Raw genomic sequence first — 23342 nt, forward strand, 5'->3', positions numbered from 1 at the left:
AATTAAGACAACCACCACAATTGAGGCAACAACAACCACATTTGATCCAACAACAACTACAATTGTGCCAACTACTTCAACCACAAATGAACCAATGACTACAACAGAGGCAACAACATTAATTGAACCAAAAACAACCACAATTGAGGCAACAACTTCATCCACAAATGAACCAACAACCACAATTGAGGCAACAACAACCACATTTGAACAAACAACATCCACAATTGCACCAACTACTTCAAACACAAATGAACCTACAACTGAGGCAACAACAACCACAATTCAGACAACATCTCCAACCACAAATGAACCAACAACCACAATTGAGGCAACAACCACAATTGAGGCAACAACAACCTCATTTGAACAAACAACAACTACAATTGCGCCAACAACTTCAACCACAACTGAGGCAACAACAACCACAATTGAAACAAAAAACACCACTGAGGTAATAACATCCACAATTGAGCCAACATCTTTAACCACAAATGAACCAACAACTACAACTGAGACAACAACTTCAACCACAATTGTGCCAACTACTTCAACTGAGGTAACAACAACCACAACTGAGCCAAAAACAACCACAATTGTGCCAATTACTTCAACAACAAATGAACCAACAACTACAACTGAGGCAACAACAACCAAAATTGAGACAACAACAACCACAATTGGGGCAACAACAACCACATTTGAACCAACAACAACCACAATTGAACCAACATTTGTACCAACTACTTCAACCACAAATGAACCAACGACTACAACAGAAGAAATAACAATTGAACCAACAACCACCACTGAGGTAAAACCAACCACAATTGAGCCAACATCTTTAACCACAAATGAACCAACAACTACAAATGAGGCAACAACAACCACAATTGAGACAACAACAACCACAATTGGGGCAACAACAACCACATTTGAACCAACAACAACCACAATTGAACCAACAACCACCACTGAGGTAAAACCAACCACAATTGAGCCAACATCTTCAACCACAAATGAACCAACAACTACAACTGAGACAACAACTTCAACCACAATTGAGCTAACTACTTCAACTGAGGTAACAACAACCACAACTGAGCCAACAACTTTAACCACAAATGAACCAACGACTACAACAGAGGTAACAACAACCACAACCGAACCAACAACAACCACAATTGTACCAACTACTTCAACCACAAATGAACCAACGACTACAACAGAAGAAACAACAATTGAACCAACAGCAACCACATTTGAGGTAACAAAGACCACAAATGAACCAACACCAACCACACCTGGGCCAACTACAACCACAAATGAACTAACAACTACAACTAAGACAAATTCAATCACAAATGAACTAAAAACTACAACTGAGGTAACAACAACCACAACTGAGCCAACAACAACAACAATTGTGCCAATTACTTCAACCACAAATGAACCAACAACTACAACTGAGGCAACAACCACCACAATTGAACCAAAAACTACCACAATTGAGGCAACAACTTCAACCACAAATGAACCAACGACCACAATTGATGCAACAACAACCAAAATTGATCTAACAACAACCACAATTGTACCAACTACTTCAACCATAAATGAACCAACGAGTACAACAGAAGCAACAACAACAACATTTCAACAAACAACAACAACAATTGAACCAACAACAGCCACAATTGAACCAACAAAAACGACAATTGCGCCAAGTACTTCAACCACAAATGAACTATCAACGACAACTGAGGCAACAACAACCACAATTGAGCCAACTACTTCAACTGAGGTAACAACAACCACAGCTGAACCAACAACAACCACAATTGTGCCAACTACATCAACCACAAATGAACCAACGACTACAACAGAGGCAACAACAACAATTGAACCAACAACAACCACAATTGAGGCAACAACAACCAAAAATGAACCAACAACAACCACAACTGAGCAAACAACTTCAACAACAAATGAACCAACAACCACAATAGAGCCAACATCTTCAACCACAAATGAACCAACAACTACAACTGAGACAACAACTTCAACCACAATTGGGCCAACTACTTCAACTGAGGTAACAACAACCACAATTGTGCCAACTATTGCAACCACAAATGAACCAACAACTACAACTGAGGCAACAACCACAATTAAGACAACCACCACAATTGAGGCAACAACAACCACATTTGATCCAACAACAACTACAATTGTGCCAACTACTTCAACCACAAATGAACCAATGACTACAACAGAGGCAACAACATTAATTGAACCAAAAACAACCACAATTGAGGCAACAACTTCATCCACAAATGAACCAACAACCACAATTGAGGCAACAACAACCACATTTGAACAAACAACATCCACAATTGCACCAACTACTTCAAACACAAATGAACCTACAACTGAGGCAACAACAACCACAATTCAGACAACATCTCCAACCACAAATGAACCAACAACCACAATTGAGGCAACAACCACAATTGAGGCAACAACAACCTCATTTGAACAAACAACAACTACAATTGCGCCAACAACTTCAACCACAACTGAGGCAACAACAACCACAATTGAAACAAAAAACACCACTGAGGTAATAACATCCACAATTGAGCCAACATCTTTAACCACAAATGAACCAACAACTACAACTGAGACAACAACTTCAACCACAATTGTGCCAACTACTTCAACTGAGGTAACAACAACCACAACTGAGCCAAAAACAACCACAATTGTGCCAATTACTTCAACAACAAATGAACCAACAACTACAACTGAGGCAACAACAACCAAAATTGAGACAACAACAACCACAATTGGGGCAACAACAACCACATTTGAACCAACAACAACCACAATTGAACCAACATTTGTACCAACTACTTCAACCACAAATGAACCAACGACTACAACAGAAGAAATAACAATTGAACCAACAACCACCACTGAGGTAAAACCAACCACAATTGAGCCAACATCTTTAACCACAAATGAACCAACAACTACAAATGAGGCAACAACAACCACAATTGAGACAACAACAACCACAATTGGGGCAACAACAACCACATTTGAACCAACAACAACCACAATTGAACCAACAACCACCACTGAGGTAAAACCAACCACAATTGAGCCAACATCTTCAACCACAAATGAACCAACAACTACAACTGAGACAACAACTTCAACCACAATTGAGCTAACTACTTCAACTGAGGTAACAACAACCACAACTGAGCCAACAACTTTAACCACAAATGAACCAACGACTACAACAGAGGTAACAACAACCACAACCGAACCAACAACAACCACAATTGTACCAACTACTTCAACCACAAATGAACCAACGACTACAACAGAAGAAACAACAATTGAACCAACAGCAACCACATTTGAGGTAACAAAGACCACAAATGAACCAACACCAACCACACCTGGGCCAACTACAACCACAAATGAACTAACAACTACAACTAAGACAAATTCAATCACAAATGAACTAAAAACTACAACTGAGGTAACAACAACCACAACTGAGCCAACAACAACAACAATTGTGCCAATTACTTCAACCACAAATGAACCAACAACTACAACTGAGGCAACAACCACCACAATTGAACCAAAAACTACCACAATTGAGGCAACAACTTCAACCACAAATGAACCAACGACCACAATTGATGCAACAACAACCAAAATTGATCTAACAACAACCACAATTGTACCAACTACTTCAACCATAAATGAACCAACGAGTACAACAGAAGCAACAACAACAACATTTCAACAAACAACAACAACAATTGAACCAACAACAGCCACAATTGAACCAACAAAAACGACAATTGCGCCAAGTACTTCAACCACAAATGAACTATCAACGACAACTGAGGCAACAACAACCACAATTGAGCCAACTACTTCAACTGAGGTAACAACAACCACAGCTGAACCAACAACAACCACAATTGTGCCAACTACATCAACCACAAATGAACCAACGACTACAACAGAGGCAACAACAACAATTGAACCAACAACAACCACAATTGAGGCAACAACAACCAAAAATGAACCAACAACAACCACAACTGAGCAAACAACTTCAACAACAAATGAACCAACAACCACAATAGAGCCAACATCTTCAACCACAAATGAACCAACAACTACAACTGAGACAACAACTTCAACCACAATTGGGCCAACTACTTCAACTGAGGTAACAACAACCACAATTGTGCCAACTATTGCAACCACAAATGAACCAACAACTACAACTGAGGCAACAACCACAATTAAGACAACCACCACAATTGAGGCAACAACAACCACATTTGATCCAACAACAACTACAATTGTGCCAACTACTTCAACCACAAATGAACCAATGACTACAACAGAGGCAACAACATTAATTGAACCAAAAACAACCACAATTGAGGCAACAACTTCATCCACAAATGAACCAACAACCACAATTGAGGCAACAACAACCACATTTGAACAAACAACATCCACAATTGCACCAACTACTTCAAACACAAATGAACCTACAACTGAGGCAACAACAACCACAATTCAGACAACATCTCCAACCACAAATGAACCAACAACCACAATTGAGGCAACAACCACAATTGAGGCAACAACAACCTCATTTGAACAAACAACAACTACAATTGCGCCAACAACTTCAACCACAACTGAGGCAACAACAACCACAATTGAAACAAAAAACACCACTGAGGTAATAACATCCACAATTGAGCCAACATCTTTAACCACAAATGAACCAACAACTACAAATGAGGCAACAACAACCACAATTGAGACAACAACAACCACAATTGGGGCAACAACAACCACATTTGAACCAACAACAACCACAATTGAACCAACAACCACCACTGAGGTAAAACCAACCACAATTGAGCCAACATCTTCAACCACAAATGAACCAACAACTACAACTGAGACAACAACTTCAACCACAATTGAGCTAACTACTTCAACTGAGGTAACAACAACCACAACTGAGCCAACAACTTTAACCACAAATGAACCAACGACTACAACAGAGGTAACAACAACCACAACCGAACCAACAACAACCACAATTGTACCAACTACTTCAACCACAAATGAACCAACGACTACAACAGAAGAAACAACAATTGAACCAACAGCAACCACATTTGAGGTAACAAAGACCACAAATGAACCAACACCAACCACACCTGGGCCAACTACAACCACAAATGAACTAACAACTACAACTAAGACAAATTCAATCACAAATGAACTAAAAACTACAACTGAGGTAACAACAACCACAACTGAGCCAACAACAACAACAATTGTGCCAATTACTTCAACCACAAATGAACCAACAACTACAACTGAGGCAACAACCACCACAATTGAACCAAAAACTACCACAATTGAGGCAACAACTTCAACCACAAATGAACCAACGACCACAATTGATGCAACAACAACCAAAATTGATCTAACAACAACCACAATTGTACCAACTACTTCAACCATAAATGAACCAACGAGTACAACAGAAGCAACAACAACAACATTTCAACAAACAACAACAACAATTGAACCAACAACAGCCACAATTGAACCAACAAAAACGACAATTGCGCCAAGTACTTCAACCACAAATGAACTATCAACGACAACTGAGGCAACAACAACCACAATTGAGCCAACTACTTCAACTGAGGTAACAACAACCACAACTGAACCAACAACAACCACAATTGTGCCAACTACATCAACCACAAATGAACCAACGACTACAACAGAGGCAACAACAACAATTGAACCAACAACAACCACAATTGAGGCAACAACAACCAAAAATGAACCAACAACAACCACAACTGAGCAAACAACTTCAACCACAAATGAACCAACAACTACAACTGAGACAACAACTTCAACCACAATTGGGCCAACTACTTCAACTGAGGTAACAACAACCACAATTGTGCCAACTATTGCAACCACAAATGAACCAACAACTACAACTGAGGCAACAACCACAATTAAGACAACCACCACAATTGAGGCAACAACAACCACATTTGATCCAACAACAACTACAATTGTGCCAACTACTTCAACCACAAATGAACCAATGACTACAACAGAGGCAACAACATTAATTGAACCAAAAACAACCACAATTGAGGCAACAACTTCATCCACAAATGAACCAACAACCACAATTGAGGCAACAACAACCACATTTGAACAAACAACATCCACAATTGCACCAACTACTTCAAACACAAATGAACCTACAACTGAGGCAACAACAACCACAATTCAGACAACATCTCCAACCACAAATGAACCAACAACCACAATTGAGGCAACAACCACAATTGAGGCAACAACAACCTCATTTGAACAAACAACAACTACAATTGCGCCAACAACTTCAACCACAACTGAGGCAACAACAACCACAATTGAAACAAAAAACACCACTGAGGTAATAACATCCACAATTGAGCCAACATCTTTAACCACAAATGAACCAACAACTACAACTGAGACAACAACTTCAACCACAATTGTGCCAACTACTTCAACTGAGGTAACAACAACCACAACTGAGCCAAAAACAACCACAATTGTGCCAATTACTTCAACAACAAATGAACCAACAACTACAACTGAGGCAACAACAACCAAAATTGAGACAACAACAACCACAATTGGGGCAACAACAACCACATTTGAACCAACAACAACCACAATTGAACCAACATTTGTACCAACTACTTCAACCACAAATGAACCAACGACTACAACAGAAGAAATAACAATTGAACCAACAACCACCACTGAGGTAAAACCAACCACAATTGAGCCAACATCTTTAACCACAAATGAACCAACAACTACAAATGAGGCAACAACAACCACAATTGAGACAACAACAACCACAATTGGGGCAACAACAACCACATTTGAACCAACAACAACCACAATTGAACCAACAACCACCACTGAGGTAAAACCAACCACAATTGAGCCAACATCTTCAACCACAAATGAACCAACAACTACAACTGAGACAACAACTTCAACCACAATTGAGCTAACTACTTCAACTGAGGTAACAACAACCACAACTGAGCCAACAACTTTAACCACAAATGAACCAACGACTACAACAGAGGTAACAACAACCACAACCGAACCAACAACAACCACAATTGTACCAACTACTTCAACCACAAATGAACCAACGACTACAACAGAAGAAACAACAATTGAACCAACAGCAACCACATTTGAGGTAACAAAGACCACAAATGAACCAACACCAACCACACCTGGGCCAACTACAACCACAAATGAACTAACAACTACAACTAAGACAAATTCAATCACAAATGAACTAAAAACTACAACTGAGGTAACAACAACCACGACTGAGCCAACAACAACAACAATTGTGCCAATTACTTCAACCACAAATGAACCAACAACTACAACTGAGGCAACAACCACCACAATTGAACCAAAAACTACCACAATTGAGGCAACAACTTCAACCACAAATGAACCAACGACCACAATTGATGCAACAACAACCAAAATTGATCTAACAACAACCACAATTGTACCAACTACTTCAACCATAAATGAACCAACGAGTACAACAGAAGCAACAACAACAACATTTCAACAAACAACAACAACAATTGAACCAACAACAGCCACAATTGAACCAACAAAAACGACAATTGCGCCAAGTACTTCAACCACAAATGAACTATCAACGACAACTGAGGCAACAACAACCACAATTGAGCCAACTACTTCAACTGAGGTAACAACAACCACAGCTGAACCAACAACAACCACAATTGTGCCAACTACATCAACCACAAATGAACCAACGACTACAACAGAGGCAACAACAACAATTGAACCAACAACAACCACAATTGAGGCAACAACAACCAAAAATGAACCAACAACAACCACAACTGAGCAAACAACTTCAACAACAAATGAACCAACAACCACAATAGAGCCAACATCTTCAACCACAAATGAACCAACAACTACAACTGAGACAACAACTTCAACCACAATTGGGCCAACTACTTCAACTGAGGTAACAACAACCACAATTGTGCCAACTATTGCAACCACAAATGAACCAACAACTACAACTGAGGCAACAACCACAATTAAGACAACCACCACAATTGAGGCAACAACAACCACATTTGATCCAACAACAACTACAATTGTGCCAACTACTTCAACCACAAATGAACCAATGACTACAACAGAGGCAACAACATTAATTGAACCAAAAACAACCACAATTGAGGCAACAACTTCATCCACAAATGAACCAACAACCACAATTGAGGCAACAACAACCACATTTGAACAAACAACATCCACAATTGCACCAACTACTTCAAACACAAATGAACCTACAACTGAGGCAACAACAACCACAATTCAGACAACATCTCCAACCACAAATGAACCAACAACCACAATTGAGGCAACAACCACAATTGAGGCAACAACAACCTCATTTGAACAAACAACAACTACAATTGCGCCAACAACTTCAACCACAACTGAGGCAACAACAACCACAATTGAAACAAAAAACACCACTGAGGTAATAACATCCACAATTGAGCCAACATCTTTAACCACAAATGAACCAACAACTACAAATGAGGCAACAACAACCACAATTGAGACAACAACAACCACAATTGGGGCAACAACAACCACATTTGAACCAACAACAACCACAATTGAACCAACAACCACCACTGAGGTAAAACCAACCACAATTGAGCCAACATCTTCAACCACAAATGAACCAACAACTACAACTGAGACAACAACTTCAACCACAATTGAGCTAACTACTTCAACTGAGGTAACAACAACCACAACTGAGCCAACAACTTTAACCACAAATGAACCAACGACTACAACAGAGGTAACAACAACCACAACCGAACCAACAACAACCACAATTGTACCAACTACTTCAACCACAAATGAACCAACGACTACAACAGAAGAAACAACAATTGAACCAACAGCAACCACATTTGAGGTAACAAAGACCACAAATGAACCAACACCAACCACACCTGGGCCAACTACAACCACAAATGAACTAACAACTACAACTAAGACAAATTCAATCACAAATGAACTAAAAACTACAACTGAGGTAACAACAACCACAACTGAGCCAACAACAACAACAATTGTGCCAATTACTTCAACCACAAATGAACCAACAACTACAACTGAGGCAACAACCACCACAATTGAACCAAAAACTACCACAATTGAGGCAACAACTTCAACCACAAATGAACCAACGACCACAATTGATGCAACAACAACCAAAATTGATCTAACAACAACCACAATTGTACCAACTACTTCAACCATAAATGAACCAACGAGTACAACAGAAGCAACAACAACAACATTTCAACAAACAACAACAACAATTGAACCAACAACAGCCACAATTGAACCAACAAAAACGACAATTGCGCCAAGTACTTCAACCACAAATGAACTATCAACGACAACTGAGGCAACAACAACCACAATTGAGCCAACTACTTCAACTGAGGTAACAACAACCACAACTGAACCAACAACAACCACAATTGTGCCAACTACATCAACCACAAATGAACCAACGACTACAACAGAGGCAACAACAACAATTGAACCAACAACAACCACAATTGAGGCAACAACAACCAAAAATGAACCAACAACAACCACAACTGAGCAAACAACTTCAACAACAAATGAACCAACAACCACAATAGAGCCAACATCTTCAACCACAAATGAACCAACAACTACAACTGAGACAACAACTTCAACCACAATTGGGCCAACTACTTCAACTGAGGTAACAACAACCACAATTGTGCCAACTATTGCAACCATAAATGAACCAACAACTACAACTGAGGCAACAACCACAATTAAGACAACCACCACAATTGAGGCAACAACAACCACATTTGATCCAACAACAACTACAATTGTGCCAACTACTTCAACCACAAATGAACCAATGACTACAACAGAGGCAACAACATTAATTGAACCAAAAACAACCACAATTGAGGCAACAACTTCATCCACAAATGAACCAACAACCACAATTGAGGCAACAACAACCACATTTGAACAAACAACATCCACAATTGCACCAACTACTTCAAACACAAATGAACCTACAACTGAGGCAACAACAACCACAATTCAGACAACATCTCCAACCACAAATGAACCAACAACCACAATTGAGGCAACAACCACAATTGAGGCAACAACAACCTCATTTGAACAAACAACAACTACAATTGCGCCAACAACTTCAACCACAACTGAGGCAACAACAACCACAATTGAAACAAAAAACACCACTGAGGTAATAACATCCACAATTGAGCCAACATCTTTAACCACAAATGAACCAACAACTACAACTGAGACAACAACTTCAACCACAATTGTGCCAACTACTTCAACTGAGGTAACAACAACCACAACTGAGCCAAAAACAACCACAATTGTGCCAATTACTTCAACAACAAATGAACCAACAACTACAACTGAGGCAACAACAACCAAAATTGAGACAACAACAACCACAATTGGGGCAACAACAACCACATTTGAACCAACAACAACCACAATTGAACCAACATTTGTACCAACTACTTCAACCACAAATGAACCAACGACTACAACAGAAGAAATAACAATTGAACCAACAACCACCACTGAGGTAAAACCAACCACAATTGAGCCAACATCTTTAACCACAAATGAACCAACAACTACAAATGAGGCAACAACAACCACAATTGAGACAACAACAACCACAATTGGGGCAACAACAACCACATTTGAACCAACAACAACCACAATTGAACCAACAACCACCACTGAGGTAAAACCAACCACAATTGAGCCAACATCTTCAACCACAAATGAACCAACAACTACAACTGAGACAACAACTTCAACCACAATTGAGCTAACTACTTCAACTGAGGTAACAACAACCACAACTGAGCCAACAACTTTAACCACAAATGAACCAACGACTACAACAGAGGTAACAACAACCACAACCGAACCAACAACAACCACAATTGTACCAACTACTTCAACCACAAATGAACCAACGACTACAACAGAAGAAACAACAATTGAACCAACAGCAACCACATTTGAGGTAACAAAGACCACAAATGAACCAACACCAACCACACCTGGGCCAACTACAACCACAAATGAACTAACAACTACAACTAAGACAAATTCAATCACAAATGAACTAAAAACTACAACTGAGGTAACAACAACCACAACTGAGCCAACAACAACAACAATTGTGCCAATTACTTCAACCACAAATGAACCAACAACTACAACTGAGGCAACAACCACCACAATTGAACCAAAAACTACCACAATTGAGGCAACAACTTCAACCACAAATGAACCAACGACCACAATTGATGCAACAACAACCAAAATTGATCTAACAACAACCACAATTGTACCAACTACTTCAACCATAAATGAACCAACGAGTACAACAGAAGCAACAACAACAACATTTCAACAAACAACAACAACAATTGAACCAACAACAGCCACAATTGAACCAACAAAAACGACAATTGCGCCAAGTACTTCAACCACAAATGAACTATCAACGACAACTGAGGCAACAACAACCACAATTAAGCCAACTACTTCAACTGAGGTAACAACAACCACAACTGAACCAACAACAACCACAATTGTGCCAACTACATCAACCACAAATGAACCAACGACTACAACAGAGGCAACAACAACAATTGAACCAACAACAACCACAATTGAGGCAACAACAACCAAAAATGAACCAACAACAACCACAACTGAGCAAACAACTTCAACAACAAATGAACCAACAACCACAATAGAGCCAACATCTTCAACCACAAATGAACCAACAACTACAACTGAGACAACAACTTCAACCACAATTGGGCCAACTACTTCAACTGAGGTAACAACAACCACAATTGTGCCAACTATTGCAACCACAAATGAACCAACAACTACAACTGAGGCAACAACCACAATTAAGACAACCACCACAATTGAGGCAACAACAACCACATTTGATCCAACAACAACTACAATTGTGCCAACTACTTCAACCACAAATGAACCAATGACTACAACAGAGGCAACAACATTAATTGAACCAAAAACAACCACAATTGAGGCAACAACTTCATCCACAAATGAACCAACAACCACAATTGAGGCAACAACAACCACATTTGAACAAACAACATCCACAATTGCACCAACTACTTCAAACACAAATGAACCTACAACTGAGGCAACAACAACCACAATTCAGACAACATCTCCAACCACAAATGAACCAACAACCACAATTGAGGCAACAACCACAATTGAGGCAACAACAACCTCATTTGAACAAACAACAACTACAATTGCGCCAACAACTTCAACCACAACTGAGGCAACAACAACCACAATTGAAACAAAAAACACCACTGAGGTAATAACATACACAATTGAGCCAACATCTTTAACCACAAATGAACCAACAACTACAACTGAGACAACAACTTCAACCACAATTGTGCCAACTACTTCAACTGAGGTAACAACAACCACAACTGAGCCAAAAACAACCACAATTGTGCCAATTACTTCAACAACAAATGAACCAACAACTACAACTGAGGCAACAACAACCAAAATTGAGACAACAACAACCACAATTGGGGCAACAACAACCACATTTGAACCAACAACAACCACAATTGAACCAACATTTGTACCAACTACTTCAACCACAAATGAACCAACGACTACAACAGAAGAAATAACAATTGAACCAACAACCACCACTGAGGTAAAACCAACCACAATTGAGCCAACATCTTCAACCACAAATGAACCAACAACTACAACTGAGACAACAACTTCAACCACAATTGAGCCAACTACTTCAACTGAGGTAACAACAACCACAACTGAGCCAACAACTTTAACCACAAATGAACCAACGACTACAACAGAGGTAACAACAACCACAACTGAGCCAACAACAACCACAATTGTGCCAATTACTGCAACCACAAATGAACCAACAACTACAACTGAGGCAACAACAACCACAATTGAGACAAACACAACCACAATTGAGGCAACAACAACATTTAAACCAACAACTACCACAATTGAACCAACAACTAACACTGAGGAAACAACAACCACAATAGAGCCAAAATCTTCAACCACAAATGAACCAACAACTACAACTGAGACAACAACTTCAACCACAATTGAGCCAACTACTTCAACTGAGGTAACAACAACCACAATTGTGCCAACTACTGCAACCACAAATGAACCAACAACTACAACTGAGGCAACAACCACAATTGAGACAACCACCACAATTGAGGCAACAACAACCACATTTGAACAAACAACATCCACAATTGCACCAACTACTTCAACCACCAATGAATCAATGACTACAACAGAGGCAACAACAACAACAATTGAACCAACAACAACCACAATTGCAACTACTTCAACCACAAATGAACCAACAACTAAAACTGAGACAACAACTTCAATCACAAATGAACCAACAACTACAACTGAGGCAAAAACAACCAGAACTGAGCCAACAACAACCACAATTGTGCCAATTACTTCAACCACAAATGAACCAACAACTACAACTGAGGCAACAACAACCACAAATGAGGCAACAACAACCACATTTAAACCAACAACTACCACAATTGAACCAACAACCACCACTGAGGTAACAACAACCACAATTGAGCCAACATCTTCAACCACAAATGAACCAACAACTACAACTGAGACAACAACTTTAACCATAATTGTGCCAATTACTTCAACTGAGGTAACAACAACCACAACTGAGCCAACAACTTCAACCACAAATGAACCAACGACTACAACAGAGATAACAACAACCACAACTGAGCCAACAACAACTACAATTGTGCCAATTACTTCAATCACAAATGAACCAACAACTACAACTGTGGCAACAACAATTGATCCAAAAACAACCACAATTGAGGCAACAACTTCAACCACAAATGAACCAACAATCACAATTGAGGCAACAACAACCAAAATTGAGCCAATAACAACCACAATTGCACCAACTACTTCAACCACAACTGAACCAACAACAACCACAATTGTGCCAACTACATCAACCACAAATGAACCAACGACTACAACAGAGGCAACAACAACAATTGAACCAACAACAACCACAACTGAGGCAACAACAACCAAAAATGAACCAACAACAACCACAACTGAGCAAACAACTTCAACAACAAATGAACCAACAACCACAATAGAGCCAACATCTTCAACCACAAATGAACCAACAACTACAACTGAGACAACAACTTCAACCACAATTGGGCCAACTACTTCAACTGAGGTAACAACAACCACAATTGTGCCAACTATTGCAACCACAAATGAACCAACAACTACAACTGAGGCAACAACCACAATTAAGACAACCACCACAATTGAGGCAACAACAACCACATTTGATCCAACAACAACTACAATTGTGCCAACTACTTCAACCACAAATGAACCAATGACTACAACAGAGGCAACAACATTAATTGAACCAAAAACAACCACAATTGAGGCAACAACTTCATCCACAAATGAACCAACAACCACAATTGAGGCAACAACAACCACATTTGAACAAACAACATCCACAATTGCACCAACTACTTCAAACACAAATGAACCTACAACTGAGGCAACAACAACCACAATTCAGACAACATCTCCAACCACAAATGAACCAACAACCACAATTGAGGCAACAACCACAATTGAGGCAACAACAACCTCATTTGAACAAACAACAACTACAATTGCGCCAACAACTTCAACCACAACTGAGGCAACAACAACCACAATTGAAACAAAAAACACCACTGAGGTAATAACATCCACAATTGAGCCAACATCTTTAACCACAAATGAACCAACAACTACAAATGAGACAACAACTTCAACCACAATTGTGCCAACTACTTCAACTGAGGTAACAACAACCACAACTGAGCCAACAACAACCACAATTGTGCCAATTACTTCAACAACAAATGAACCAACAACTACAACTGAGGCAACAACAACCAAAATTGAGACAACAACAACCACAATTGGGGCAACAACAACCACATTTGAACCAACAACAACCACAATTGAACCAACATTTGTACCAACTACTTCAACCACAAATGAACCAACGACTACAACAGAAGAAATAACAATTGAACCAACAACCACCACTGAGGTAAAACCAACCACAATTGAGCCAACATCTTCAACCACAAATGAACCAACAACTACAACTGAGACAACAACTTCAACCACAATTGAGCCAACTACTTCAACTGAGGTAACAACAACCACAACTGAGCCAACAACTTTAACCACAAATGAACCAACGACTACAACAGAGGTAACAACAACCACAACTGAGCCAACAACAACCACAATTGTGCCAATTACTGCAACCACAAATGAACCAACAACTACAACTGAGGCAACAACAACCACAATTGAGACAAACACAACCACAATTGAGGCAACAACAACATTTAAACCAACAACTACCACAATTGAACCAACAACCAACACTGAGGAAACAACAACCACAATAGAGCCAAAATCTTCAACCACAAATGAACCAACAACTACAACTGAGACAACAACTTCAACCACAATTGAGCCAACTACTTCAACTGAGGTAACAACAACCACAATTGTGCCAACTACTGCAACCACAAATGAACCAACAACTACAACTGAGGCAACAACCACAATTGAGACAACCACCACAATTGAGGCAACAACAACCACATTTGAACAAACAACATCCACAATTGCACCAACTACTTCAACCACCAATGAATCAATGACTACAACAGAGGCAACAACAACAACAATTGAACCAACAACAACCACAATTGCAACTACTTCAACCACAAATGAACCAACAACTAAAACTGAGACAACAACTTCAATCACAAATGAACCAACAACTACAACTGAGGCAAAAACAACCAGAACTGAGCCAACAACAACCACAATTGTGCCAATTACTTCAACCACAAATGAACCAACAACTACAACTGAGGCAACAACAACCACAAATGAGGCAACAACAACCACATTTAAACCAACAACTACCACAATTGAACCAACAACCACCACTGAGGTAACAACAACCACAATTGAGCCAACATCTTCAACCACAAATGAACCAACAACTACAACTGAGACAACAACTTTAACCATAATTGTGCCAATTACTTCAACTGAGGTAACAACAACCACAACTGAGCCAACAACTTCAACCACAAATGAACCAACGACTACAACAGAGATAACAACAACCACAACTGAGCCAACAACAACTACAATTGTGCCAATTACTTCAATCACAAATGAACCAACAACTACAACTGTGGCAACAACAATTGATCCAAAAACAACCACAATTGAGGCAACAACTTCAACCACAAATGAACCAACAATCACAATTGAGGCAACAACAACCAAAATTGAGCCAATAACAACCACAATTGCACCAACTACTTCAACCACAACTGAACCAACAACAACCACAATTGTGCCAACTACATCAACCACAAATGAACCAACGACTACAACAGAGGCAACAACAACAATTGAACCAACAACAACCACAACTGAGGCAACAACAACCAAAAATGAACCAACAACAACCACAACTGAGCAAACAACTTCAACAACAAATGAACCAACAACCACAATAGAGCCAACATCTTCAACCACAAATGAACCAACAACTACAACTGAGACAACAACTTCAACCACAATTGGGCCAACTACTTCAACTGAGGTAACAACAACCACAATTGTGCCAACTATTGCAACCACAAATGAACCAACAACTACAACTGAGGCAACAACCACAATTAAGACAACCACCACAATTGAGGCAACAACAACCACATTTGATCCAACAACAACTACAATTGTGCCAACTACTTCAACCACAAATGAACCAATGACTACAACAGAGGCAACAACATTAATTGAACCAAAAACAACCACAATTGAGGCAACAACTTCATCCACAAATGAACCAACAACCACAATTGAGGCAACAACAACCACATTTGAACAAACAACATCCACAATTGCACCAACTACTTCAAACACAAATGAACCTACAACTGAGGCAACAACAACCACAATTCAGACAACATCTCCAACCACAAATGAACCAACAACCACAATTGAGGCAACAACCACAATTGAGGCAACAACAACCTCATTTGAACAAACAACAACTACAATTGCGCCAACAACTTCAACCACAAATGAACCAACAACTACAACTGAGACAACAACTTCAACCACAATTGTGCCAACTACTTCAACTGAGGTAACAACAACCACAACTGAGCCAACAACAACCACAATTGTGCCAATTACTTCAACAACAAATGAACCAACAACTACAACTGAGGCAACAACAACCAAAATTGAGACAACAACAACCACAATTGGGGCAACAACAACCACATTTGAACCAACAACAACCACAATTGAACCAACATTTGTACCAACTACTTCAACCACAAATGAACCAACGACTACAACAGAAGAAACAACAATTGAACCAACAACCACCACTGAGGTAAAACCAACCACAATTGAGCCAACATCTTCAACCACAAATGAACCAACAACTACAACTGAGACAACAACTTCAACCACAATTGAGCCAACTACTTCAACTGAGGTAACAACAACCACAACTGAGCCAACAACTTTAACCACAAATGAACCAACGACTACAACAGAGGTAACAACAACCACAACCGAGCCAACAACAACCACAATTGTGCCAATTACTGCAACCACAAATGAACCAACAACTACAACTGAGGCAACAACTACCACAATTGAGACAAACACAACCACAATTGAGGCAACAACAACATTTAAACCAACAACTACCACAATTGAACCAACAACCAACACTGAGGAAACAACAACCACAATAGAGCCAAAATCTTCAACCACAAATGAACCAACAACTACAACTGAGACAACAACTTCAACCACAATTGAGCCAACTACTTCAACTGAGGTAACAACAACCACAATTGTGCCAACTACTGCAACCACAAATGAACCAACAACTACAACTGAGGCAACAACCACAATTGAGACAACCACCACAATTGAGGCAACAACAACCACATTTGAACAAACAACATCCACAATTGCACCAACTACTTCAAACACAAATGAACCTACAACTGAGGAAACAACAACCACAATTCAGACACCATCTCCAACCACAAATGAACCAACAACCACAATTGAGACAACAACTACAATTGTGGCAACTACTTCAACCGCAAATGAACCAATGACTAAAACAGAGGCAACAACATCAATTGAACCAAAAACAACCACAATTGAGGCAACAACTTCAACCACAAATGAACCAACAACCACAATTGAGGCAACAACAACCACATTTGAACAAACAACATCCACAATTGCACCAACTACTTCAAACACAAATGAACCTACAACTGAGGAAACAACAACCACAATTCAGACACCATCTCCAACCACAAATGAACCAACAACCACAATTGAGGCAACAACCACAATTGAGGCAACAACAACCTCATTTGAACAAACTACAATTGTGCCAACAACTTCAACCACAAATGAACCAACAATTAAAACAACAACCACTATTGAACCAACAACAACCACAATTTCGCCAACAACTTCAACCACAACTGAGGCAACAACAACCACAATTGAAACAAAAAACACCACTGAGGTAATAACATCCACAATTGAGCCAACATCTTTAACCACAAATGAACCAACAACTACAACTGAGACAACAACTTCAACCACAATTGTGCCAACTACTTCAACTGAGGTAACAACAACCACAACTGAGCCAACAACAACCACAATTGTGCCAATTACTTCAACAACAAATGAACCAACAACTACAACTGAGGCAACAACAACCAAAATTGAGACAACAACTACCACAATTGGGGCAACAACAACCACATTTGAACCAACAACAACCACAATTGAACCAACATTTGTACCAACTACTTCAACCACAAATGAACCAACGACTACAACAGAAGAAACAACAATTGAACCAACAACCACCACTGAGGTAAAACCAACCACTATTGAGCCAACATCTTCAACCACAAATGAACCAACAACTACAACTGAGACAACAACTTCAACCACAATTGAGCCAACTACTTCAACTGAGGTAACAACAACCACAACTGAGCCAACAACTTTAACCACAAATGAACCAACGACTACAACAGAGGTAACAACAACCACAACCGAACCAACAACAACCACAATTGTGCCAATTACTTCAACAACAAATGAACCTACAACTGAGACAACAACAACCACAATTGAGACAACAACAACCACAATTGGGGCAACAACAACCACATTTGAACCAACAACAACCACAACTGAGCAAACAACTTCAACAACAAATGAACCAACAACCACAATAGAGCCAAAATCTTCAATCACAAATGAACCAACAACTACAACTGAGACAACAACGTCAACCACAATTGAGCCAACAACAACCACAATTGTGCCAATTACTTCAACAACAAATGAACCAACAACTACAACTGAGGCAACAACAACCAAAATTGAGACAACAACAACCACAATTGGGGCAACAACAACCACATTTGAACCAACAACAACCACAATTGAACCAACATTTGTACCAACTACTTCAACCACAAATGAACCAACGACTACAACAGAAGAAACAACAATTGAACCAACAACCACCACTGAGGTAAATCCAACCACAATTGAGCCAACATCTTCAACCACAAATGAACCAACAACTACAACTGAGACAACAACTTCAACCACAATTGAGCCAACTGCTTCAACTGAGGTAACAACAACCACAAATGAACAAACAACTACAACTGAGACAACAACTTCAACCACAATTGAGCCAACTACTTCAACTGAGGTAACAACAACCACAACTGAGCCAACAACTTTAACCACAAATGAACCAACGACTACAACAGAGGTGACAAAAACCACAACCGAACCAACAACAACCACAATTGTACCAACGACTACAACAGAAGAAACAACAATTGAACCAACAACAACCACATTTGAGGTAACAAAGACCACAAATGAACCAACACCAACCACAACTGGGCCAACTACAACCACAAATGAACTAACAACTACAACTATGACAAATTCAATCACAAATGAAGTAAAAACTACAACTGAGGTAACAACAACCACAACTGAGCCAACAACAACAACAATTGTGCCAATTACTTCAACCACAAATAAACAACAAACTACAACTGAGGCAACAACCACCACAATTGAACCAAAAACAACCACAATTGAGGCAACGGCTTCAACCACAAATGAACCAACAACTACAACTGAGATAACAAATTCAACCACAATTGTGCCAACTTCTTCAACTGAGGTAACAACAACCACAACTGAGCCAATAACAACCACAATTGTGCCAATTACTTCAACAACAAATGAACCAACAACTGAGGCAACAACAACCAAAATTGAGACAACAACAACCACAATTGGGGCAACAACAACCACATTTGAACCAACAACAACCACAATTGAACCAATATTTGTACCAACTACTTCAACCACAAATGAACCAACGACTACAACAGAAGAAACAACAATTGAACCAACAACCACCACTGAGGTAAAACCAACCACAATTGAGCCAACATCTTCAACCACAAATGAACCAACAACTACAACCGAGACAACAACTTCAACCACAATTGAGCCAACTACTTCAACTGAGGTAACAACAACCACAACTGAGCCAACAACTTTAACCACAAATGAACCAACGACTACAACAGAGGTAACAACAACCACAACCGAACCAACAACAACCACAATTGTACCAACTACTTCAACCACAAATGAACCAACGACTACAACAGAAGAAACAACAATTGATCCAACAACCTCCACTGAGGTAAAACCAACCACAATTGAGCCAACATCTTCAACCACAAATGAACCAACAACTACAACTGAGACAACAACTTCAACCACAATTGAGCCAACTACTTCAACTGAGGTAACAACAACCACAACTGAGCCATCAACAACCACAATTGTGCCAATTACTTCAACAACAAATGAACCTACAACTGAGGCAACAACAACCACAATTGAGACAACAACAACCACAATTGGGGCAACAACAACCACATTTGAACCAACAACAACCACAACTGAGCAAACAACTTCAACAACAAATGAACCAACAACCACAATAGAGCCAACATCTTCAATCACAAATGAACCAACAACTACAACTGAGACAACAACGTCAACCACAATTGAGCCAACTACTTCAACTGAGGTAACAACAACCACAACTGAGCCAACAACAACCACAATTGTGCCAATTACTTCAACAACAAATGAACCAACAACTACAACTGAGGCAACAACAACCACAATTGAGACAACAACAACCACAATTGGGGCAACAACAACCACATTTGAACCAACAACAACCACAACTGAGCAAACAACTTCAACAACAAATGAACCAACAATCACAATAGAGCCAACATCTTCAACCACAAATGAACCAACAACTACAACTGAGAAAACAACTTCAATCACAAATGAACCAACGACTACAACAGAAGAAACAACAATTGAACCAACAACAACCACATTTGAGGTAACAAAGACCACAAATGAACCAACACCAACCACAACTGGGCCAACTACAACCACAAATGAGCTAACAACTACAACTATGACAAATTCAATCACAAATGAACCAAAAACTACAACTGAGGTAACAACAACCACAACTGAGCCAATAACAACAACAATTGTGCCAATTACTTCAAAAACAAATGAACAACAAACTACAACTGAGGCAACAACCACCACAATTGAACCAAAAACAACCACAATTGAGGCAACGCCTTCAACCACAAATGAACCAACAACTACAACTGAGACAACAACTTCAACCACAATTGTGCCAACTTCTTCAACTGAGGTAACAACAACCACAACTGAGCCAACAACAACCACAATTGTGCCAATTACTTCAACAACAAATGAACCAACAACTACAACTGAGGCAACAACAACCACAATTGAGACAACAACAACCACAATTGGGGCAACAACAACCACATTTGAACCAACAACAACCACAACTGAGCAAACAACTTCAACAACAAATGAACCAACAACCACAATAGAGCCAACATCTTCAACCACAAATGAACCAACAACTACTACTGAGAAAACAACTTCAACCACAATTGAGCCAACTACTTCAACTGAGGTAACAACAACCACAATTGTGCCAACTATTGCAACCACAAATGAACCAACAACTACAACTGAGGCAACAACCACAATTAAGACAACCACCACAATTGAGGCAACAACCACATTTGATCCAACAACAACTACAATTGTGCTAATTACTTCAACCACAAATGGACCAATGACTACAACAGAGGCAACAACATCAATTGAACCAAAAACAACCACAATTGAGGCAACAACTTCAACCACAAATGAACCAACAACCACAATTGAGGCAACAACAACCTCATTTGAACAAAGAACAACTACAATTGTGCCAACAACTTCAACCACAAATGAACCAACAATTACAACAGAGGCAACAACAACCACTATTGAACCAACAACAACCACAATTGCGCCAACAACTTCAACCACAACTGAGACAATACCAACCACAATTGAACCAAAAAACACCACTGAGGTAATAACAACCACAATTGAGCCAACATCTTCAACCACAAATGAACCAACAACTACAACTGAGAAAACAACTTCAACCACAATTGTGCCAACTACTTCAACTGAGGTAACAACAACCACAACTGAGCCAACAACAACCACAATTGTGCCAATTACTTCAACAACAAATGAACCTACAACTGAGGCAACAA

General features: G+C 39.5%; 1 protein-coding gene across 1 annotated transcript; it reads left to right on the forward strand.

Annotated features, from left to right (window-relative positions):
* Positions 1-1795: 1795 nt before the first annotated feature.
* Positions 1796-21697, forward strand: LOC121690309 (mucin-5AC-like; the record flags this gene model as incomplete). Its single annotated transcript, XM_042070795.1, has 3 exons — positions 1796-2317; positions 16538-17071; positions 21071-21697. Coding segments are annotated over 3 exons (1683 nt in total), but the record flags the coding sequence as incomplete, so codon positions are not given.
* Positions 21698-23342: the final 1645 nt, after the last annotated feature.

The sequence above is a fragment of the Alosa sapidissima genome, chromosome 18, assembly GCF_018492685.1.
Source record: "Alosa sapidissima isolate fAloSap1 chromosome 18, fAloSap1.pri, whole genome shotgun sequence".
NCBI classification, from domain to species: Eukaryota; Metazoa; Chordata; class Actinopteri; order Clupeiformes; family Clupeidae; genus Alosa; species Alosa sapidissima.